This window comes from Lycium ferocissimum, chromosome 9, assembly GCF_029784015.1.
Source record: "Lycium ferocissimum isolate CSIRO_LF1 chromosome 9, AGI_CSIRO_Lferr_CH_V1, whole genome shotgun sequence".
Classification (NCBI taxonomy): Eukaryota; Viridiplantae; Streptophyta; class Magnoliopsida; order Solanales; family Solanaceae; genus Lycium; species Lycium ferocissimum.
Window position 1 is genome coordinate 39437625 of NC_081350.1, and position 23115 is coordinate 39460739.

The window sequence follows — 23115 nt, forward strand, 5'->3', positions numbered from 1 at the left end:
TTCTTCACTTGAATCTTGTTTATGGAAATATTCTATGATTAAAGTGTTGGATGAAACTCTTGTTTTGCTTATGTATTGAATGATTTTTATTGCTATTGAAGTGAGTCTTTGTTGATTTAATTAATCTTGTTCTTTAATGTATCTTAAGGGATTAGCTAACCCTAAGACCCGCCCATTTACTTCGATTTGAGCTCGAGAGAGGAAGATTGAGGTTGAGAAAGATTAATTAACAAGAGTTTGGGTCATTAAATCCCATCTAATAACTTGAGCTAGAGATAGGAAAGTTACTTAAGATTATATTAATTATGCTTAATATCACACTCTAAGGCTTGAGAAAGCTTAGAGTGAAATTCATTGATTTGGTCAAGAGACTTTTGATGAAATTTTAGAAATCATTATCTATTAACATAAACTCACTCATAGTTGTAAAATCGTGAAATACATTGGATCGTTACTTGAGCGTAATTTCCTTTGTTATCCATACTTGTGGCCATTGATCATTTTACCCGCTTTCTAGTTAGTTTTATCTTTGTTAGTTGTTAAAACAAAAATCAAATATTGAAAAAGTGTTTGGCTTAGCGTAGTTGGTGATAATTCCTTACTTATTTAAATCGCCTAATATATTGTTCCCTGTGGGATCGACCCCAACTTATAGTTCGGTAAATTATATTGCGACGACCGTGTACACTTTCTCTTTAAGGAGTGAATTTGGACGTTATCAGTTATGGAAATGAAAAGTGGTGAATTATGAAGGTCGGCTATATAACAATCTGTGGGTAGTAATTTATTGCATCCATAAAAATCCTCAGACCCAAATAGTAAATATTTCATTAGAGAAAGGAGAGAAACCAAGCATAGGGAGCACTAAATTTTCTTGGACGTTTGCTACTTGATGATAAGTTTAAACATGATTATCAGATAATTTTAACTATCGATTTGTAGTATCGTGATTCTCTCAATATCTTTCGACTTATGTAATTATCTTACTTTTTCATGTGAAAAAGTATACAACTTTTTATTGCATTTGTTTTTCTATTACAATTTTTTATATGTATAATGTACTTTTCCTTATAAACTTGTTATCACAATTTTATTTTATTTTGGTATTAAAAGTATTTTATATATTCACCACTAAATTTATATTAAAAAAGATATAAAGACGGCGCGAAGCGCGGACAAATTAACTTGTATTATCTAAACTAGAGCGATACCAAAAGAAATCTAGAAACTATTTTGAAAAAGTTTTTGAAAAAGATAAATTGAAAAATGCTACACAAATTTGAAGAAAAGAAATCATAAAGAAGGAAAATGCAAGCATGGAAGCATAGTAAAAATTGGAGGACAATTTTTTTTGCTTTGTAGTTTTCACTTTACATACAAAGGTCTAACATGTATTTGCTATTCCATTAACAACAAAGAGAAAAGAATATGAAATTAGGATAAACAATTAGGATTATTTTTCTTGACTTTTTTGATATTTTTAGTTTGAGAATTTACTATAAGTTAACTTTTGGATATTTAACGTTTAAAAAAAGTTTTCTTAAGCAATTTTGGCTCAAATTTAAAAAATTTCTCGGGGCTTACACCCCAAATAAACACCCAAAATATTGGGGCATACGCCCCATGATACTTACGCCCGCATGTAAGCCTCAGGGCATTTTTGCTGCGCCTCTTCCTGCGGCTAGCCCCAAAACAACTTTTTAGAACACTGGTAATGTGCAAATATTAATTAAGGATAGTATAGTCAAAATATCTATTTTTTCTAGGAATTGATGTTTCTTAATGTACTAGATAGCATATGTCCATGTGCACTTTGGATTATAGTGTATCTATGTGTATGTAGTTGTGCATTTGGGTAGTGATATATATATATTTTAAATTGCTAATAAACATACATAAATTTGCATTGTATATATATATATATATATATATATATATATATATATATGTGTGTGTGTGTGTGTGTGTGTGTGTGTGTGTGTGTGTGTTCAAAACACGATTAATATAACATTGTAGTTTGTGCTCCGTATCCAAAATTTTATTATATTAGTGTTTGCTTCGAATACAAAGTTTGCAAAATTTATTAATACTTTTTAAAAGAGAAGTCTTATTTAAAAAGAAACTATTTTCCCCTCTTTGAGACAAAAACAATAGCAATATTTAAGAATCGATTTGATGCTCAATTTTAATTCGATTAATTTAAAGGTGTAAAATATTTTATTATTAATGTATGTAGATTGGACCTAAACAATACTTATTATTTTTTATCAAATTTTGATTTGGATAATTCTAATTCAAATTATTAAATTAATTTTACATGTTTAAAACGAAACAAAGTAGAAATTTGATTTTCTATTTAAACGAAGAACTACTATTTTTTAATTTTTGATGAATATTCTTGGTTTAGGTCATTTTACTTGTCATGTTGTCTTTTGCACGTTTTTTTAAGGAAACGTCAATTATAATTATAATTTGACTAATTTACCTTATTTATTATTTGATCTTCATTTAATATTATTTTTTCTTTTACGACATTAATCTCTTTTCACATTTATTAGAGTAAGAATAAAAATGAAAAAGTAATTAAATTCTATCTTATTTTAAAATATAAATATTTTAAGTATATTTATTTTAGTAAACATAACAAATAAATGACATGGCGGAATAGCAAATACAACAGTTAAATATCTAGATTAGATCTCAGGCTAATATAAGAAAAGAAAGGAAATTGTATGGTTTGGCTACTTAACCTTTTGAAGAAAAACAATAATATGGGGTCCACGTTTTTTGTTGTACGATAATTTTATTTGCTCCCACTAATGGATTGATATGCATGTGGTAATGAATCCACCATTATTGCCTTAATGGGGATACTTTGCGAATTACAAGAATATTGTTTGATTTTTTAATATGAGGTGCACGATTTTTTTTTATTTTTTTATATTGCTTCATTTTTATAATATGGGGTACACTTTTTTTTTTTTTTTTAATATTGCTTGATATTTTTAGTATGGGATCCACTTTTTTTTTTTTTTTTTTTTTTGTTTTAACATGAGTTGGAGGTGAACGACGAAACCACCCCCAACTCATGCTTCTAATATAGTAAAAATGTCAATTCTTTGGCCCAAACTTTGGATTATAGTGTATCATGTGTATGTAGTTGTGTTTGGTAGTGATAATATATATATTTTGTATTGCTAATAAACATACATAAGTTTCTTGTTTGTTTTTATGCATATATATATATATATATATATATGTGTGTGTGTGTGTGTGTGTGTGTGTTCAAAGCACGATTAATATAACATTATAGTTAGTACTCTATATCCAAAACTTTATTATATTAGTGTTTGCTACGAATACAAAGTTGGCAAAAATTTATTAATACTTTTTAAAAGAGAAGACTTGTTTAAAGGAAATTATTTTCTCTTTGAGATAAAACAATAACAATATTTAAGCATCAATTGATACTTTGAATTTTAATTCGATTAATTTAAAGGTGTAAAATATTCTATTGTTAATGTATGTAGATTGGACCTAAACAATACTTATTATTTTTTTTATCAAATTTTGATTTGGATAATTCTAATTCAAATTATTAAATTAATTTTACATGTTTAAAACGAAACAAAGTAGAAATTTGATTTTCTATTTAAACGAAGAACTACTATTTTTTAATTTTTGGTAAATATTCTTGGTTTAGCTCATTTTACATTTGATTTTCTATTTAAACGAAGAACTACTATTTTTTAATTTTTGGTAAATATTCTTGGTTTAGCTCATTTTACTTGTCATGTTGTCTTTTGCACGATTTTTTTAAGGAAACGTCAATTAGAATTATAATTTGATTAATTTACCTTATTAATTATTTGATTTCCATTTAATATTATTTTTTCTTTTATGACATTAATCTCTTTTGACATTTATTAGAGTAAGAATAAAAAAAAGTAATTAAATTCTATCTTATTTTAAAATATAAATATTTTAAGTATATTTATTTAGTAAACATAAACATAACAAATAAATGACATGGCGGAATAGAAAATACAACAGTTAAATATCTAGATTAAATCTCAGGCTAATATAAAAAAAGAAAGGAAATTGTATGGTTTGGCTACTTAACATTTTGAAGAAAAGCAATAATATGGAGTCCATGTTTTTTGCTGTACAATAATTTCATTTGCTTCCACTAATGGATTGATACGCATGTGGTAATGAATCCACCATTTTTGACTTAATGGGGATACTTTGGGAATTACATGAATATTGTGTGATTTTTTAACATGGGGTGCACGTTTTTTTTTTTTTTTGACATTGCTTTTTTTTTATTATGGAGTCCAATTTTTTTTTTAAATATTGCTTCATTTTTTTTTAATATGGGGTCCATTTTTTTTACATGAGTTTGGAGATGGTGGGGTCCACTTTTTTTAAAAAAAAATATTGCTTTGTGTTTGGAGATGGTGGGGTCCACATTTTTTTCCCTTTTTTTTTTAATATTACTTGGTGTTTTTAGTATGGGGCCCACCTTATAAATATTTTTTTTTTTTTAAAAGGACTGACGACGAAGCATGGGGAAACCCATGCTTCTATATAGTAGTAATGTGCAAAGGCTTGGTCACTTATTTTGAACTGAAGGAATTTTTTACTAAAATAAGCCATTATTTCAGCCAATTCACCAAAATAATACATTCTTTTGAAAATTTACAGAAGTAGAATAAACGTATTATGCAGTAACGTATTAGGTATTATTTTATTCAAAAAATTCAACGGGCAAAAAAGTTAATGGTTAACGGTGTTAAAGGGTAATTCTTTATTGTGAGTAACGTTTTATGGTTAATTAATTTGGTTTCTAGCTGATTTGAGTGCTTTATTTTATGGAATATATATGATTCACTAAGGTCTCTTAGTCTAAAGCTTGATGGACACCATTATTAGCTGTTGTTTTGCTTCTAGAAAATGGAGTATTTGTCGTTAAGTAGTAGATATGAAAGATGATTGCTTCTTAATTTTCATTTATGAAAAGACCGTGATATATGTCTTAATTACTAGTAGTTATTATCGTAAACTTAAGACATTGTATCTTTAATTTCTTTTGGTTCTTAACCATCTTGCACTTTAAAATGTATAAGAAAGGGAGAATTAACCAACTTCTAGTCATATAGTTTCTCACTGCTAGTGTTGTTTTGAAACTGAAAAAACTGTTATTTTATTTAGCTAATCAGTACTTTTTTGGTAAGGCTAATCAATACTTTTTTAATCCTAATCAGTACTTTTTTTTAAGGGTAATCAGTATTGTCGGTAACGTTTTATAGGTACATCAATTAGAAGGGTATGCAATTTGCAGAATTCTTTGCAGGATTTGACTGCCCGTGCCTGGATTCTGTAGAAACTTTACTGTCAGTTACATTTTAGCCCAAAGTTGTAACTCTGAGTTACGACTTTAAAATCAATCAATGTCAGCTTTTATATTCTTTAGAGTCGTTACTCAAAGTAACCATAAAACGTTACACACAATAACGAATTACCCTTTAACACCGTTAATCATTAACTTTTTGCACTTTTGAATTTTTTGAATAATACAATGCCTAATGAGTTCTTTACTTGAATACATTTATTCTACTGTAAATTCTTAAAAGAATGTATTATTTTGATAAATTGGCTGAAATAATGGCTTATTTTGGAAAAAAATTCTGACCAAAGGGAGAATTCATTATCAAGTGAAGATAACATGCAATAATAGTAGTGTACATTTTAGAAAATCGTGTTCGAAATTTTCTGAACAATGAATGCACCCAATCACCAACGGTCAATGTTGAGGACTCTTTAATTTTGCTTTAATTTGCCCCTTTGAAATTAAGAAGTACTAGTTGGATTCTCTTGATTTTTGGTGGCTACACTGGTCTGCCAATAAGCAGAATCTCTCAGCCATCTGATCAGTCCCTACACTAATTATTAGTGACACTTTGGTCCACTAATTTAAATTCATTAGTTTAATAGCTGACAGGTGGACTCCAATCTGACACTTGTATTGTCTATGTTCCCCTCTCTGTAATTTATGGTTGGCATTCAATTTTCTCAACAATCATGGAATGGTTACTGTCTATAATAAAGTGACATTTAGATCATTTTGTTATTTTCTCCTAATAAAACCCTTTTTGATTTTGTTAGACAAATGCCTAATCTAGTATTATTTGGGGCATAATTGATGCTACATGCATATTGAGTAGAACATATAACGTTTCATTCAGAATATTACTATAAAACACTACTTCGTGTTTCCCATGATTGTTGATTAACATATCTCTGGAGCTTTAATTTTTAAAGTAAGATTAGTTAGTCTTTGAAATGAAATGTTAATTAATTTAATTGGCTTTTATAAATTGAATTCAGTCGTTTATCATAGTCTTAAACAGGACGGGGACTAATGCAATGTAATTATTGTAAACAGTTTAAATTATGTGTACTAACGGTGTAAAAGAAAATTTACACAATCATGTCACTTAAAAAGTAGTAATTAGATATAATTACATACATTAATTATATTTAATAACATTGATCAGTAACAGAGAAATCAAACAAATGATAGGTAACATGTTATAAGATATTAAATTACACTGATGGTATAAAAAGATTATTATATATAGTATAAGTGCATCCTTGTGCAAATGACTTGAATAAACAATCTACAATGTGTAATATGAGTAAAAGTGAAGGAATAAGTAAATATAAAGCTTTCGACTATTAATTCATTGCCCTTATAAAATCGTAGATTATAAAAAAAAATTTAAAAAAAAGAAAGAAAGAAAAAAAAGATTAGAAACATTTTCACATCCCATATTACTTTTTCTTGCTGATATATAAACTAGACTACATCTGAATATGCAGCTGCATTTCGACATACAAATCGACAAAGAAAATACGGATAAAAAATAAAAATAAAAACAAAAACTAGCTCAATCAGACTTTCATTTTGTCCAAATTTAGGTTTATAGGATAAAAGCTTTTTTTTTTTTTTTTTTTTTTTACTTGTGGAAATAAAAATGATTGTGGAGAATTCACATGGCTTAGCTTGAACTTCTTCATATCAAACAAGTCGTGGGATAATATCAATTTGTTGAATTTTTCCAAATTTGCTCAAGTTCTCTGGCGAATGCTCTCTGTCTGCCAACAACAATGGTGATGTGATCTTTGTTCTCAACCACCTTAACGTGTGCACGAGGAATTCTTGACTGTACATTGTAGCTGCATTCAACTGGAATAAGTTCATCATCTTTGCCGTGGAACACCGTGACTTCACATTTTAGCCTGTTTCTCACCATGTCCAAGTATCCTTCTATTTTTCCAGCAGTACCACATATGATGTTGTGTAGTGTATGCCATGCTGCGTTGTGTGTGTGGCAGCAAAATCCCTCTATTAAGTATGTCTTAATCCTGTATCAACAGCATTCGGTTAAATTTTGCTCAAGTATTTAACTTTTATACACTGATTATATAAATAAATTCACGCTATTCAGGTCATTTACATATATTTTCGACTTCCTCAGTTTCAATTTATGTAGAGGTATTTGACTATGCATGGAGTTTAAGAAAAAAAGACTTTGAACTTTGTGGTCTAAAACAACTCATAAACTTTTGTTTGGCTATTAATTATTTCAGTAGAGTAAAACAAGAAGTTTAGAGTTGAATTGTTTCCCAATAATGAAGTGACGTTTTTTTTGAGACAAACTAAAAAAAGAAAATACAACATATAAACTAGAACAAATGAAATATTAAATATAAGCTAGCATAGGTGACCTACATAACATCAGGGCCGGATCTACGTGGGTGGCAGGGTGTTGAACACCCTCGGCAAAAAATTATAGTGTATATATAGGGTAGATTTTTTGTGTATATATATATATATATATATTAATTTTTGAATCCTAAACAAATGCAAAAGGTTAGGCTACAGCGTCCAGGGTGTTCAGAATTGTCTCTAGTGTCCTAGGTTTGATCCCTGCTAACAACATTATTTTTAATATTTAGCTTTTGTTGTTTTTTTCGACCTCGAACTACACTGCTAGTACGCGGACCGTCGGTATATAAGTGGAGTAATTTTTTTTTTTTTTTAACTAAAATGATGACTAAACATGCATCCACGCTACAAGAAGAAGATTAAGAAGAAAAATAATCTTGTGACAGAAGAAAATGAGTTAATTATAATTGACTTCTGGTTTTGGAATAGATACACAAGTGGTTGACCTTGTCTAGTAATTTCTCAACAACATTTGACCTCAATGTATACGTTTCGTCCTTTTAAGAATTTAGTCTTTTTTTACCAACTTTATGTACTCATTGTTCTTTAATTTCCAGTCTTTCTACGTTATTATTTGGTCGAGAGTCAACTGCAACTCATGAGTCGTGCACAAACTCATGAGTAATTGTAATAAAAAAAATCTACCAGTAATTATGAGAGAATACGACGATATATAACCCCCACTTAAAAATTGCAAGACAAGCCCATGAATGACGTTAAAGAAATGGCATTGACGAAGAAACAATGCCATAAAACGATATGCAAAAAGTTAAGGAAAAATAAAAAAGAAGAACAGGAAAAAATTTGGAGCAGTAGATGCAGTTGGTGGGTCGTTGTTTGAGTTAACGAAAAGAGTTTCCCATTGTTATCTTTTTCACTAGACTAGATCTCTGAGGCACAAACATTTATTACAGCAAAATTCATGAAGGGCCCCGTTGAGTAATGAAGGCACCTTTACTATCTCTCTGTTGGAACTGAAATCTCTTTAATCCTCCACTTGCCTAATTGGTAAATAACTAATCAAAATTAAACTTAATAGATTTTTCTTTAAGGAGACAAAAGATAATATCTTTATATTTCTCTTCATTAGGGAAATTTTAATATGGATTTATTTTTGAAAATAATGTAATTTTACTTTTGGGATGCATAGGTCTTTGCATATCTCAACCATAAAACCTAAAAAGAACTAAACACAAAGCTACTAGGTGAACCATGTGCCTAAATTAAATGAGGCGATCCAAGAAACTCATCATTCAATTTATCTAAAAAGGAAAAAGAAATAAGGTGGACCAGGAAAAATTGGGAAGTATAGTCAAGGGATTATGACAAAGAAGTGTCAAGATTTTGGGAAGTTTAATTAGTATGATGTCACTAAGAGGAGCACAACACCAAATAAATTTATTTGTTCGCCTAATGATTCCTAGCTCAACATGTAGTCTAAGAATTAATATGTAGCACTACCAGTATCATAATTCACATAAACTGGTCCCTAAGACAATTAAGGACCAAATCAACTGGTCCCTAAATACAAGTTAGTACAGCCCTAATGATGCTAAATTCTTGTGCCTCCAATTCCTTTACTCTTAACATCAAAATGATAAGGAAGAGATTGACCAGTTTGTGCCCATATAATGCATTTAGACCCCATAAATTCCTAGCTAATTGGGGTAGTTTTGACAATTAAACGTAATCAAAGTAGATAGGAGGACATAGAGCAAAAAAGTTAATGTTGGTAGGAAAATGTTTTTAAAAACAGACCTGTTTCTGGTAACAAGTTTGGTAAGAAACTCCCACAAACGGTGGTTCTTGCATATGACAAGGCAAATGGTTCTGCCAATGTGTTCATACCAACATGCAATTGACGAACCAAAAGCTATTGGTGGCCACACGCGCCTTGGCGCTACTCTTCTCATCATATACTGCGTGGCTTGTTCTCCCTTTGGTGTTGGAAAATATGGCTGTCATAATAAATGTGTCATCAAAAAGAAAATAAAACAACTTATGGTATACTACTAATTAATTGGTTCATGTTCAAAACTGCTAGCTCCTTACCGGTGCAATTAAAGTGAGGGATTTGACTGAGCCAGGATACTTTACAGCTAGTGCTAGAGCCAAAATGCACCCTAAAGAATGTGCCACAATGTGGAAAGATTTCACTTTGTGTGGCTCTAAAACCGATTTTTCAATCATGTCTAGATGCTCTCTTATGGTGTATAGTGAATCACTTGGCTTTGGACTCCTTCCAAATCCTAGCAGATCCACTGCAAAAAACCGGTACTTTGATTTTGCTGCCTTTGAAAAGTTTGGAAATAGTGTCTCTGTCCAAAATGCTGATGATGAAATGAACCCATGAATGAAGATTACATCTTCTTGCACGTTCTCTGGTTATATTCAAAATGTGTTAAAAACTAAAAACAAATCAAGAACATGAAGAAAAGAAAGAGAAATTGTTTAACTTAGTAGTACTCCTATTTGTTATACCTTTGGCACCATCAACTTTGACAAAAAGTGAATCTTTGCTAGAAGATGACCAAGAATGACAAGTATCACAATCACAATCCGACCATCGAGGAGTAAGATCATGAGATTTATGGCCACCCATTTTTCCTTGGAGCATTTCTACAATGGTGGAATTAACAGAGAAAGTTGAACGGACACTTCCATTTTTCAACTTCTCACATGACTGTTGTATAACAGCGCCATTGTCCACTTTGCGGCGTTTCAGCTCATTGACCGTTGACTTTGACACTTCGGCCACCAATGATGGCCGAGTGTAGAGTGTGTCTGAAATTTCTTCGAGATGCAGTTTGCTGGAAGAAGTCAGACACACAATCTTGGACTCTCCTTGTTCAGAGACCAAGATTGAGCCACTGCTCGTTATTGCCTCTTTGGTTGACGAGCAGTAACATGGCTTCCACTCTGCTTCGATTATGAAATCGATTACTTTGTAAGTGTAACAGAGGATAAAATCAAGAATGTCGAGTATAGTGAAGACTAGGAAGCTGATGGCTTCATTCATCACTCTGCCTACTAGTAGAAGGCTTGATCTAGCATTTTCTTTAATTGCGGCCATGAATTTTTTCTGAAGTTTGATCACCACCGCAAACACAAAACAGAGGATTCTGTTTTAGCTTTGCCAAGAGTACTAAAGAATGGAGTGGCAAGATTCACAAAAAAGATTGTGTTTTTTTTTTTTTTTTTACAATGGCAAGGCACCCAAGTGCCAATGCCACTAAAATCCTTTGCTTTTTCGTGTCTTTTCTAATATATTAGCTTTAAGATTATCTACAAATGGCTCATGAAAATGAAGATAATGAGGGTGAGTTGAGGAAAGCGTGTGAGAAAGGCTACTTCTTTTTTTCTTCCAAATTTGGTGGGAGAGAAGAAGAAGATGGATAAATAAAGAGACTGGGGATGTAGACACGTAATTACTGGTAACAGATCAATGAGAATTCATTGTTACATTAAAAATATTGCCGGAAGACTAAATTAAGAAGAAGAAAAAAGTTTGTTGGTGGTTGAACCTCTTGGTAAACTTTTATTATTTTCCTCAACCCTTGTTATACTCCATAGTACTCCATTTAGCTTCCTATTTATAGCTAATTTTTTGGTTAAACGCAACCACTTGACCGGCATATATAATATTAAAAAAAACCGGTTTTTGTTCCTCTCTAACTTAAAGTTACTACCTAAGAGTCTGTAATATTTGGGATATATGAGTTGCTGGAATTTTGTTTGTTAGATAGAATGAAATAAAATGCTTCTAGAAAAAATTACATTCCCTTTGTTGTGATAATTATATTAACTTTTGAGCTTCTCTTACCCATCAAAGTGCTCACATGTTATCTAAGGGCAAGCACAAAATAATCTTATAAACAGTTCATGAATCATATAGAATGTAGCATAAATTTATTTTCGCTACACACGTAAGACGTGATTTGACCCTACTTCATTTCTAATTTCTGACAATAGGATTTAATGTAGCAAATTGAATATAGCATACCATAAGATTTTACGTATCTTAAATGCTAGAAAGTTTTCGAAACTTTTCCAGCATGCATGACCAAATTATTTAACTCTTGATAAATTATTCAGTATTCAAATTTCAGAAAATCCGAGTGGTGAAAAGAAAAAGAAAAAAGAAAAAAAACAATGGAAACTAGTTACTATTTAACTCATTTTTCCTTTTCAAAAAACTGAGAATACAGAGATATTATTCAGTGGAGACATTCCAACCAATGTTTTGGTGTTTTTGCAAGGCCTTTCGTTTAGCTTTAATGGAGATGGAGTGTTCTCTTTAATATTTCAACTGATTATGCTCGTGCTTGATATATGACAACTAATATTTTCTGTCATATTTTTTTTTTACTAATTTATTACTATAGTCGGAATATGCACGATTAGTATTATTATTCTCTCTTTTTTTTTTTTTTTTGTTCTTTTACAGTTGGTCGCATAACCTTTTACAGTAATTGCGAGTGCATCCATTGTTCATTACCTCAAACTGTAATCCACCCTCACTCTATTAAAATTCCGGATTAATCTCTGTGTGAAAGGGAGAGAAGCCTAAATTTTAATTTCTGATATCGTGAATCTAGTTCGTTCAGATGCAATTTGTAGTAAACTGATGTATACAAGTGATATTGTAGTGATGCTGAGCTCGCAAATATTCTGCATTGAATAGTTATGGATGCAATTTTCACATTTTAGAGGGACAAGCTGATGTTTGGAGGAGATAAATGAAAATTTTCAACTTTTTATGTCACAAATTGGAAGGTATCGTGCTTCATACATCACTAAAAGGCAAGGCCAAAGTAGTGAAAAGAATAATTAATGTGAGTAAAAAATATTTCAAATGAAGGAGCCCTCAAGGCATTCCTGTATTTATTACCCATGACCACCCATCACCTACAAACTACTGAGCCAACCCCACCTCACCACCGACTCTCCTCCTTTAAATGCACTTCACTATATCTTCTTCCAACAGTGTTGACTTGTTCAATTAAATTATTTTATGTATCTTTCTTCTTTATCTTTTAAATGGTTGGACCCTCGTGGAAATATTATAAAGAAATTAGACTTTACGGTTAGCGTGCTCAACTCAAAAAGTTAGCTCAAGAGGTGATTGTTGACCAAGATTATATAAAAAGACAGATAATCCAAGCCCTGATGTGTGACTCAACAAAATAATAGTAGTAAATCACATTTTTGATCCTCGATTTGTATATATTCGACATGTAATTTGATCCCTAATAACGTATTAATTGTGCCAAATTACATTCCAAATGTATGGTGTTAATTCGTCATTCGCTGGTCCTTAAATAATTTTTAGAGATCACGTGAGATGTATGGATGCACCACGAAGCTAAAGAAAAAGGAGCGAACCATTAAATGATATAACGTGAGGCTGAACCGTAGGTAGTGAGACTTTTTCTTCATTTTTTTTCCTTTCTTTCCTTTTTTTCTTCGCATTTGTCTCTCGCCTTTCTTATTTCATTCTTAGAGGAAACGGGTAGGGGTGAGTATGGTATGGTAGATACCTATTACCAGATCGAAATCGAAATTTTTATACCGCGATTTCGGTATTATGGTATTTGGTACCGTATTTGGTATGCATTTTTAAAAAATTTGGTATTCGGTACGGTATTCGGTATTCATAAAGAAAATACCGAAATACCGAATACCATACCGAAGCATATAATTACATATATAATTCATATATCTTAGTGTTATAATACTAACAAATATATAAACTAGTATTATTAGAACACTAATTGTTTAAACGTTGGAACTTTGACTATTCTATCTTGATTTAAATGTCTTTTTTGTGTAATTGATTTAAGAAGGGAATTGCTTGTACTTTCTTTGAATATTTTACATGTGTAAGGTGTTTAGTACATAATAATGAGACGTTTCTTAAGTAGCGGAAGTCATAATTCTCCACGATATGAGCATATGTAAGTCGAAGTTGGACAAACTATGGTACCGATTTACCGTACCGTAAAATACCGAAACCAAACTTTGAAATACCGAACCATACAGAATTAATTTGGTACGGTAATAGTCTAGTATTTTTAGAAATCGAAATTACCGTACGAAAGTTTCAAATACCATACCATGCTCACCCCTAAAAACGGGTGTGATAATAGCACCACTAATATATCTTAGTTGATCACAGCCTAGCGATATATTTGGTCGTACTTTAATTTGGCAGAATTGGATGGGTTAACAAAGTCTCGTATTGATAGGGGTGAAAAAAGTAATTCATATATAAAGGTGTACAAATATTTTTAATGGTGCGAGGTTTTTGGCGGGAAAATGTGTGGGCTCGTCTTATAGTGAACAACGTCACAATCATGTTATGAGTATTTTTGGATTGGTTTAATCAATTAGTATTTGAGTATTTTTGGTTTGATTTAATCAATTTAGTATTTGAGCCAAATGTTCGGCAGAACGAAGAGATGGTGAAATAATGGTGGGGCTCCGTTTACTACCTTTATTAGTAGATGGTGAAGCAGATGCTAGTCCACTGCTAGAAACATAATGTTTTTTCACCGACATTCAGTGAGAAATTTGTCTTTATAAAATATAATTTTCCCACTCATTCCCCCGAATTAGTTCACAGGAAAACGCATGGTGGGAAATAGGTTCCCATTAAAATCTTTGAAAAACTTTATAATTTTTCCTTGTGAAAACACTACTATTTCAATTTTTCTCACCGACATTCAGTGGGAAATAGCCACTGAATATTTTTCAGTAGGAAATCAGTGGAAAAATGGAGATTTTTAAGTAGTGGTCAATGTCTTCGTTGGCTATACTCGGCACATAGTAAATCTCCAGATAAACTCACAACATGATAACCCATATGAAACTTAGTTGGAGGGGAAAGATTTTTTGGTGTGCGGTTTACCTCAGAAGGTGACAACTGATTCTTTTTACATAAATAAAAAAACGAGATGAGAGGACTAGTTCCTATTAGCTTACACAATAGATTAGCATTTTAGAATACCATGAAATTTTTTCTAGTCCTAGTAACTCTTTGCAAAATAAAAATAAAAATTCTTTTATCAGTACTGAAGCCTTTGATAGTTTACAACTCTATATGTGATGAACACTTTAGTCGCACAGCATCTAGGTAGCCACCAAACGCAGTGATACATTGGCTTACTGTACCTCCCGTAAGAGTCAATCACAAACCGTACAAATTTGCGAATAAGAGGCAACAAAAAGAACAAAAAGTAAAGACTGGTGCAAACAATTTAGTAATCTCACAAACTGTACGTATTTGCGAATTTAACCTGCAAAATAGAATGAAATCTAGTGGTAGCCAATGATCTCAAATTGTTATAATTTATGTGAACCTTTTCGGAATACGAGGGTCAAACTTTATAACTTTGACCGTAAATTTGGACATAGAATTTTCAAGTTTGTAAATAAAATTTATATATTTAGAAATTACATAAAAAGTGCTATAACTCATGATAATTTATAATTCAAATAATTTAAAAAATGTAAGAAAAATGTGGTAAAAAAACCACCTCGTAGACTCCTAAATATTAATATGTTCACATAAATTGAAACATAGGGAGTATAAGCTTTTGTGAAGTGGATAATCTAATGAAGGTGCAAAAATGCCCAATTATAATCATTCTTCTTCTGTTTTCGTCCTAGTATCACATGCTAATGTAACAAATATCAACAGCTTTCTCTAATTCGAAAATTTTCCAATTCTTGAAATTATACAAATTCAGATTTTGCCACTCTTGAAATTACACTTGTCGTATAGCAAAAAAAAAAAAAAAAAAAAAAAAAAAAAAACTTGAACGAAATAGGTGCAGGTGAACTGTGGGTGTGAATTATCCAAAACTTATGGAAATGCGAAGTATTTTTCTGCATAACCATGTGGTCTGCATTCTGCCATTCTGCAACAATGCTTGTGCATAGCTTACTAGCTATAAAGGTACAGCGACTGTTAGTAAACGTTTGGACATGCATTGTTGGCTGATATTTGAAAAAGAAAAGTAGTATCGGAAATTACTTTTAAAAGGAATATTAGAAATTGGAATTGTATTTGAACATGAGAAATAGAGTCAAATTTTGTGAGTAAAAACATGAAGAACTTCTAAAATTTATTTTTCATATTTCAAGTCTAAAGTTGAAATAATAATCTTATTTGATAACAAACACTAAAGTTAAAATAATCTCCAAATATTATTTCAAAATACTGAAGCAAAATCTATGGACAAACGGCTAATAACTATAGCGAGTGCGATGTTTGCTACACCTCTTTTCTTTATAATAATCATACCAAACTTGTGGATTAGGACTTTGTTGAATTTTCCTTTTCTTTGTTTCTAGGTGGTGAGTGATCATTGATCAATCATGTGTCTTGTTAAATTTTCACCATCTTTTTGCGCTTGTCTAATCTTTCGGTGCTTGTAACATCAGTAATCACTCATGTTTAAAGCACAAACTAAAAAATCTTCGCCATATTTATTGTACAAATTGTGGATTGTCTCTGATGTCGAGATGTTATTTATGACTAGGTCTATCTCAGAATAAGTAACTTTCACGAAAGTTTTGTTGTCTGATACTCCATGTCTTAATAACACCAAATTAGAGATATGGGATGTGATATAATCAGGTAATTTATGAGAATAGATATTCATCTAACTCCTATTATTAATCCTGCAAAGTTTTACTCAAAAGCCTTATAACAGTAGGTCGGTGCTACTCAGCTATTGCAGATTTGCATACCAAAATGGGCCATTTGCACAATTCTTAGCCTACATAATCTTTTTTTTCCACCGCCTGATAATATTTAGCCATCGCTTAAAATGTAATTTGAAAAATGATAACTTATTAAGTTACTTTAGGTCTGATGTTTGGAAAAAAATACCTCTACCTAAAGCAAGGAACAACTCCGCACCGAATCAAACCCTAAAAATATTCATGGAGTTTGAAACTTTAGATATTTTTCATTGAGTTTGAAATATGTATTATAAGTGAAATATTGTTAAATAATTATTTCATTCATGGTAACCTTATAATATCATATATAAGTTTTAAAAATAGGCATAACAATAGTGAAATAGGTAAACTTCGTCTGGAATTTTTTTTTTATAGCAAGGACGGTTCAAACTGCAACAAATTGTTATGACATTTTGTAAAAATTCTGAGGTTCGAACTTATTATAGTGAACTTAGACTCCATGAAAAGTTCTTTGAATTTGAAATGGTAAAAGTTAAGACTCCATAAACGTTAATTTCCTGGTGTTTGAACTGCATAGTTCAAACATCAAAACATATCAGTTCTAAATTCAGATACTTTTTCTGAAATTACTATACTCCAATTCCAAGTCAGTGGGGTTACATCCAAAGTTTTAAAGATTTTCGTGTGTTAGTCTATGATACTGATCATGCAAAGGATGTTATTTTATTAAAAAGAGGGTTATATTTTAGTTTACGTTAAACCATTGCCTAAAACTTGATTAGCGGTTCAAAAGGCTAAGTGACTATTTATCCATTTCTCCCCACTTGATGTCTTCTTCGAGTACACTATTTAAACATCTCCCGTTAATTTTGTCGGATGGATTTGTCTGCAAATAGGAAAAAAATAGTCCTATTACTTGTAAATGCACATATGTTACCCACTCCCCACTTGCACAAATGTCTTCTTCGAGTACACTATTTAAATATGTCCGGTTAATTTTGTCGGATGAATAGAAAAAAAACAGTCCTATGACTTGTAAATGCACATATAAAATAAGGTAACGAGGACAGAATTTAGGGAAAACAAAATCAAATACCCCTAAAATATAAAATAATTACCCATCTCATGCCCCTCCTAAACTAATTCGCTTCTTACCGAACCGCCCAAAACTATTTGCCTGACGCACCCCCTCGTCCAAAACCCTTCCTTCATGATATCATTGCAGTAGATTTATATATCATGCTATCATGGAGGACTAAGAGAAGGACTGAAGCAGTCCTCCATGATACCATCTCAGTATATTTATACACCACGATGGTACCATGGTCCTGAGGATTGTCTCATTGAAGGACTACAGTCCTCCATGATACCATCACAGTTTATGTATATAAGATGATGGTATTATTGTAACACCTCGTAGCTTCGGGTGAAGGTTTGACTCGTAAGATGATAATATAATGGAACCAATATGAGGGTTATAGGAGGTGTTTTGAAAACTAATCAAGTCATAAGAAACGTCTTTGGGCAAAGCAAAGTTGGAAGCCACTCTACGGGGCATGTTTGCAAGTGAGTTTGTGGAAGGTCTTACTTCCAATGACCATAACCCCTTTATTAATTAGGAATTTCGGAAAGCTTCCTAAATGAAAGTTGTAGCCCTTTGAAATACCTTTTCAACGGTATATTATGGGGGTTCAATGGGACATACGTACAAAAAGTTATGGCCATTTTTTGAAGGATTACGGAAGTAATCCGCTCATTTGGTCATGTTATACAATCAGTTATACGGTCCATATAATTTTATACGGACCGTATAATTCGTCCATATTTCATGAAATTTCAACTCGACATTATGTTTTGCGCCATGATAAAATATGGTCATATTATACGGACCGTATAATTGTCCATATAATTTTTCGCCTTACTTTTGTATAAATTCAAGCCTTCAGTTTTTTTATTTCATTATGCACAATTCCAAGCCCTGGCAACAATCCAAAACATCAAGGTAAGTTAATCCAAACCCTTCCAAATCAATTCTAACATATACTCTTATAATATAAGCAAGAAATCATTGTTCCTAATCTAGGGTTTCCAAGAAAAAAACCCAAACTCAAGACTCAAGGTCTAAACCCTAGGGAATTGTTTCAAGTTTGAAACTTTACCAAGGTATGTAGAACTTCTATCCACATGTGGGAATCTCTACGTTCTTCCCATGCTCCATTTCTTGATATCCATGAAGTTCAAATCCTAAGGCATTAAACCCAACATATTGGTAGCCCATATTTATGCATTCATGAACATGAATTTTGTATCTATATTCTTTGTTGTATTCCTAATCTTCCATTACGATTATTAGGAACCCTAGCTTAATCCATGAATCATGAATTCTTCCTCATGTGTTCTCAGTATGTTTATATGAAGCTTCATGATTTTATCTAGCAAGTTACAAGCATGTTTTCAAGTTAATTATATACGTATTTATGATGATGATGATTATTATTTTATTATTATTATTATTATTATTATTATTATTATTATTTATTATTATTATTATTATTATTATTATTATTATTATTATTATTATTATTATTATTATTATTATTATTATTATTATTATTATCAAGAACCATGATCTCATGAAACCATGATCTCAGAAGCTATCATGATAATTCACATGTTTTGGGATTTGCTTAGTTAACCAAAAAGGCTCAGTAAAGCCTGAAACTACATAGCCACCGTAGGATAAGGGTTGCCAGCAATGAGGCAACACTTTCATTATGCAGTTTGGATCCTTACATGCTTATTATTATTTAAATCTCATATCCCTGGCAAGGTGTGAGTGTTTTGCTGGTAGGACGCAAGTACCAGATCATGTTGTCGGTTATACTATAGCATTCCCCACGTTACAAGCAGTTATATATATACATGTATTTCCATTGATTTACTGTTTTCAGACTTTACTCACGTTTCATGCTCATGTTCAGGTTATATTCAGTTTCAGTTCATGTCCTATACCTATATTGTGCCATGTTCTTCATTTCAGCAGGTTTTACATACTAGTACTATTCACCATGTACTAAAGTACCTTTTTGCCGGGGCACCTGACTTCACGATGCGGATACTAGTTTTCGGGAGCATACACACGCGAGTAGGATCACCTCGATTATCGATCACTTATTGGTGAGCCCACTTCTCTCGGGTTCAACATGGAGTCTGCACTAGTATTCAGTTTATGGTAGTCCAGGGCCATGTCCTGGTAGTTAGTATTCAGACATGTTTTAGAGGTTTCATAGACAGATGTTAGTTCACGGAGTCAGTTGTGCTTTTATGATTGCAGACTATTACGTTTTTCATGATTTTTCATGCTATGAGATTACTTCAAGACTTTATTCCGCAATTACGTTTTTATGATTCATTTAAATTGCATCATATAGATTATGTTGTTTTGATGCCCATGTTGACAAGCAAGCCATGAGGTTCGCTCGGACACATGCAAGCAAGGCCCGAGTGCCATGTTGCGCCCAGGCCATGGTTCGGGGCGTGACAATTATAGAGGGTTTTTTTTCAAGAAAAGTGTATTTTTGAATAAATGAAGAAAAGTGTATTTTTGAATAAATGAACATGATTTAGGAGGTGTTTTGGTTAGGGGAGCCGCTTCCGATGATTTGCATGCAAGCACAGTGATTTGCTTATGATCGGGAAAAAATTGCGTCTTGTTAGCATAACATCTCACAGCAGCTAATTATGTTGGGGTTGCTCAATAATGACCTGATTTAATTTCTCTTATCAATTCCTCCGGCAGCTTCGCCGTTATGGTTCCTCTGTATTGAACAATGAATTAAATAATGTCAAGTTCATATTTAACTCTATGTGTTGCTGCTTAATAAGATGACAAATTACTCCACTAGTCTGAATTCTTAATTTTCCCGCCCCTCTCCCCAAAAGGGAAAAAAAAAAGGACGACGCACAGAAATAAATGCAGATATGAGCTAGAGTGAGAGGTCAAAAGGCAAGAGCTTCGGCATAATAATAATGATGAAAATGGTAAGAAGTCAACTCTCGTATGAATTAAATTGATCAATTTTACGCCACTTCCCAAGAAACGTATCAGAAATTAGAAAGGGTTTTTGGTTCTTGTTTTCTCCTGCAAGAACTAGCTAGCTTGGACCATCAATACTATCGCAACACTGCATGCAGCTAGCTAATTAATACGTACAACGTAACAACATTGTCCACTTGATTGTTTTAAGAGGATCAAACATTTTAAAATGTCTCTGAAGAGGAAAAAATGATTGAAAGAGAACGCAGCTTTTGACATCCCAGAGCATAATATAACAATAACATTATACGGATTGATAAAAAATAAAGGATATTGAATAAGTGTATTAAATGAAGGAGGAAGGCATTGAATAGAATAGTTGGGGAATTTTAGATAAGAAATTGAGAGTGAAGATTGATGAGCTGTTGGAGGTTGCCAATGCTAAAGCCAATGCATGCAGTGATGAACAATTGGCCAGTCCCAAGGGAGGATACCTTATCAGGATCTCATGTCCCTCTGCCCAGTTTTGACTACTCCAAACAACACAATTCTTTTATTTTATATAGTAATTAACTCATGTTTAGTTAATTCAAGAATCGATGAGCTAAGCTATGAACAATATTGAGCTGGTTTTCTCCCACCATTTGGTGCCATTCTGTTGTGGGCTCAATGGGAAGTTGCTTTAATGGAACTATGCACTTAGCTAGTGTCCCAAATCTTTTACATTATTAATGTGATTTAACAATGATTAAAAATAAAAAAAAAATCCATCGGATTGGGGTGTGTGTGTGTGTATATATATATATATATATATATATATATATATATATATATATATATATATATATATATATATATATATATATATATTGTGATGATTATTCATGCTTTAAGCAAATAAACAAACACAAATTTTATGTACAATCCAGGGGATAATTGTTCATTCAAAAGAGCTCATGAACTATAAGTCATTAAAAAGAAAAAAACTAGGTGAAGGTAAGTGCACCTATTTTTATACCTTCTAATTAAAGAGAAGCGAATTACGTGCATTCAGGTTATCCCTTAGATGATCAATGTCTTGTTAAAGATTTGTGCATAATCTAGGATGGTCCTGCTAGAACATGTAATATCATCACCAACTCCTTTGTATATGATAGTATATTGATTATACTTCAACCCATACGACAAAAATCTGTAAGGATTCTAATCAATCAATGCTTATCATAGATAGTTATACGTGCTTCGGAATTAGTTATAACAACAATAATTATGCCTCGGTCCCAAGCAAGTTAGGATCGGTTATGTGAATATTATATATGTTACTCCATTTAAATTCATCTCAGTCAAATATTATAAACTTGATGGTTCATACTTCATTTTTAGTTAGCGTATAAACATTAACCATAACTAGCATCATTCCATGAATCTTCAAAGCTAGAGTGAACCAAAAAGGAAAAAACCGAAGTGGTTGGCTGTTGGGTGGAGAGCCTCCTTAATGTATAGAAGATAATAGTACTATACTATATAAAGTCAACTACTTGCTGACTTGTATTAATGGAGTTCCAACTGCCATGTGTAACGTGAAATTGTTTATCAAAAATTCATTCTTGTTCTTGTTTATCTAAGTTTTCTCTCTTTCTGAACTTGCATTTGCTACATTATTTTATCCCCTCTTCAATAATGAAGAAGAATATATAGTAAGCTTCCCTTTTTTCTTTTCATTTGAAACTACTATAGTAATTTTGGTTGGAGATGAAATAGGAAATTGCACGGTTTGCTCTTCAAATGGGCTGGTCTTTAATTTTTGTCCTTAGCAATGGAAATTATGTTTAGCGGAGCATAGGTTATTTAAGGTGTGTGATATAACTTGTGAATATTAATTATGATGTAAAAATATAAAACTTATGCCCCGCGAAAAAGTTACATTAGTTTTGAGGGACAAAAACTAAAGACCCAAGAAGAAATGTAAAGAAGAAGCGAAAGACCTGTTCAACTGGGCCTTTACCTGTCCAAGTCCAAGACATAAGGTCAAGATGGTGGGCTGTATCTCCTGAAAGCCCACAAATTACAAAGGTGCGGGATTGCCCTTTGCTGGGGTGGTCTTTAATTTTTGTCCCTCAAAATGGGGTCTTTAACTTTTGCTCTATTCTGTCTTAAGGCAGAATTTGGGCCTTAAAGACAGAATTTGCAAATTTTGCGCTTTATTATGTTATTTTAAAGTCTCCTTTTTTTTTTTTTTTTTCTTAAGCTGGGGTTCGAATCCACAACAGGATATATTACTATTTGCGAAAACTTAAAACTGTGACCACCAAATTAATGAAGTTAAAAAAAGAAAAGACCACCGCAAATGAATGACAATCCACGCAAAAAAAAAAAAAAAAATCAATCCATTTCAACAGACAAAATCTCTAGCTGAAATTGAAGTTTTATGAGTAAGAAATAAAATTTCGTATTATTTTTACTTGAAATACTCTTCAAATTAGTTTTTCAACTTCAATTTTATTTATCCGGATGAAATTGAAATAATTAGTATTAACAAATGGACTTGTCTAATAGGGATTCGTCACTAATA

The 23115-nt window shown here is 31.8% G+C and overlaps 1 protein-coding gene across 1 annotated transcript; it reads right to left on the bottom strand.

Moving 5' to 3' along the window:
- Positions 1–6822: 6822 nt before the first annotated feature.
- LOC132030714 (probable lysophospholipase BODYGUARD 3) lies at positions 6823–11365 on the bottom strand. The gene is made up of 4 exons (XM_059420447.1): positions 10277–11365; positions 9848–10176; positions 9554–9753; positions 6823–7431 (listed from the first exon to the last, which is right to left on the bottom strand). Exons 1-4 carry the CDS (start codon positions 10866–10868, stop codon positions 7107–7109), a joined length of 1446 nt encoding a protein of 481 aa, XP_059276430.1. The 5' UTR covers positions 10869–11365; the 3' UTR covers positions 6823–7106.
- Between the last annotated feature and the right edge of the window lie 11750 nt (positions 11366–23115).

Coding starts and splice junctions, on each gene's coding strand:
- LOC132030714 (XM_059420447.1), bottom strand. CDS start 10,868: ATGGCCGCAATTAAAGAAAATGCTAGATCAAGCCTTCTACTAGTAGGC. Junction 9,754..9,847: donor CCCTCACTTTAATTGCACCG/GTAAGGAGCTAG, acceptor TTATTATGACAG/CCATATTTTCCAACACCAAA. Junction 7,432..9,553: donor AAACTTGTTACCAGAAACAG/GTCTGTTTTTAA, acceptor CTGTTGATACAG/GATTAAGACATACTTAATAG.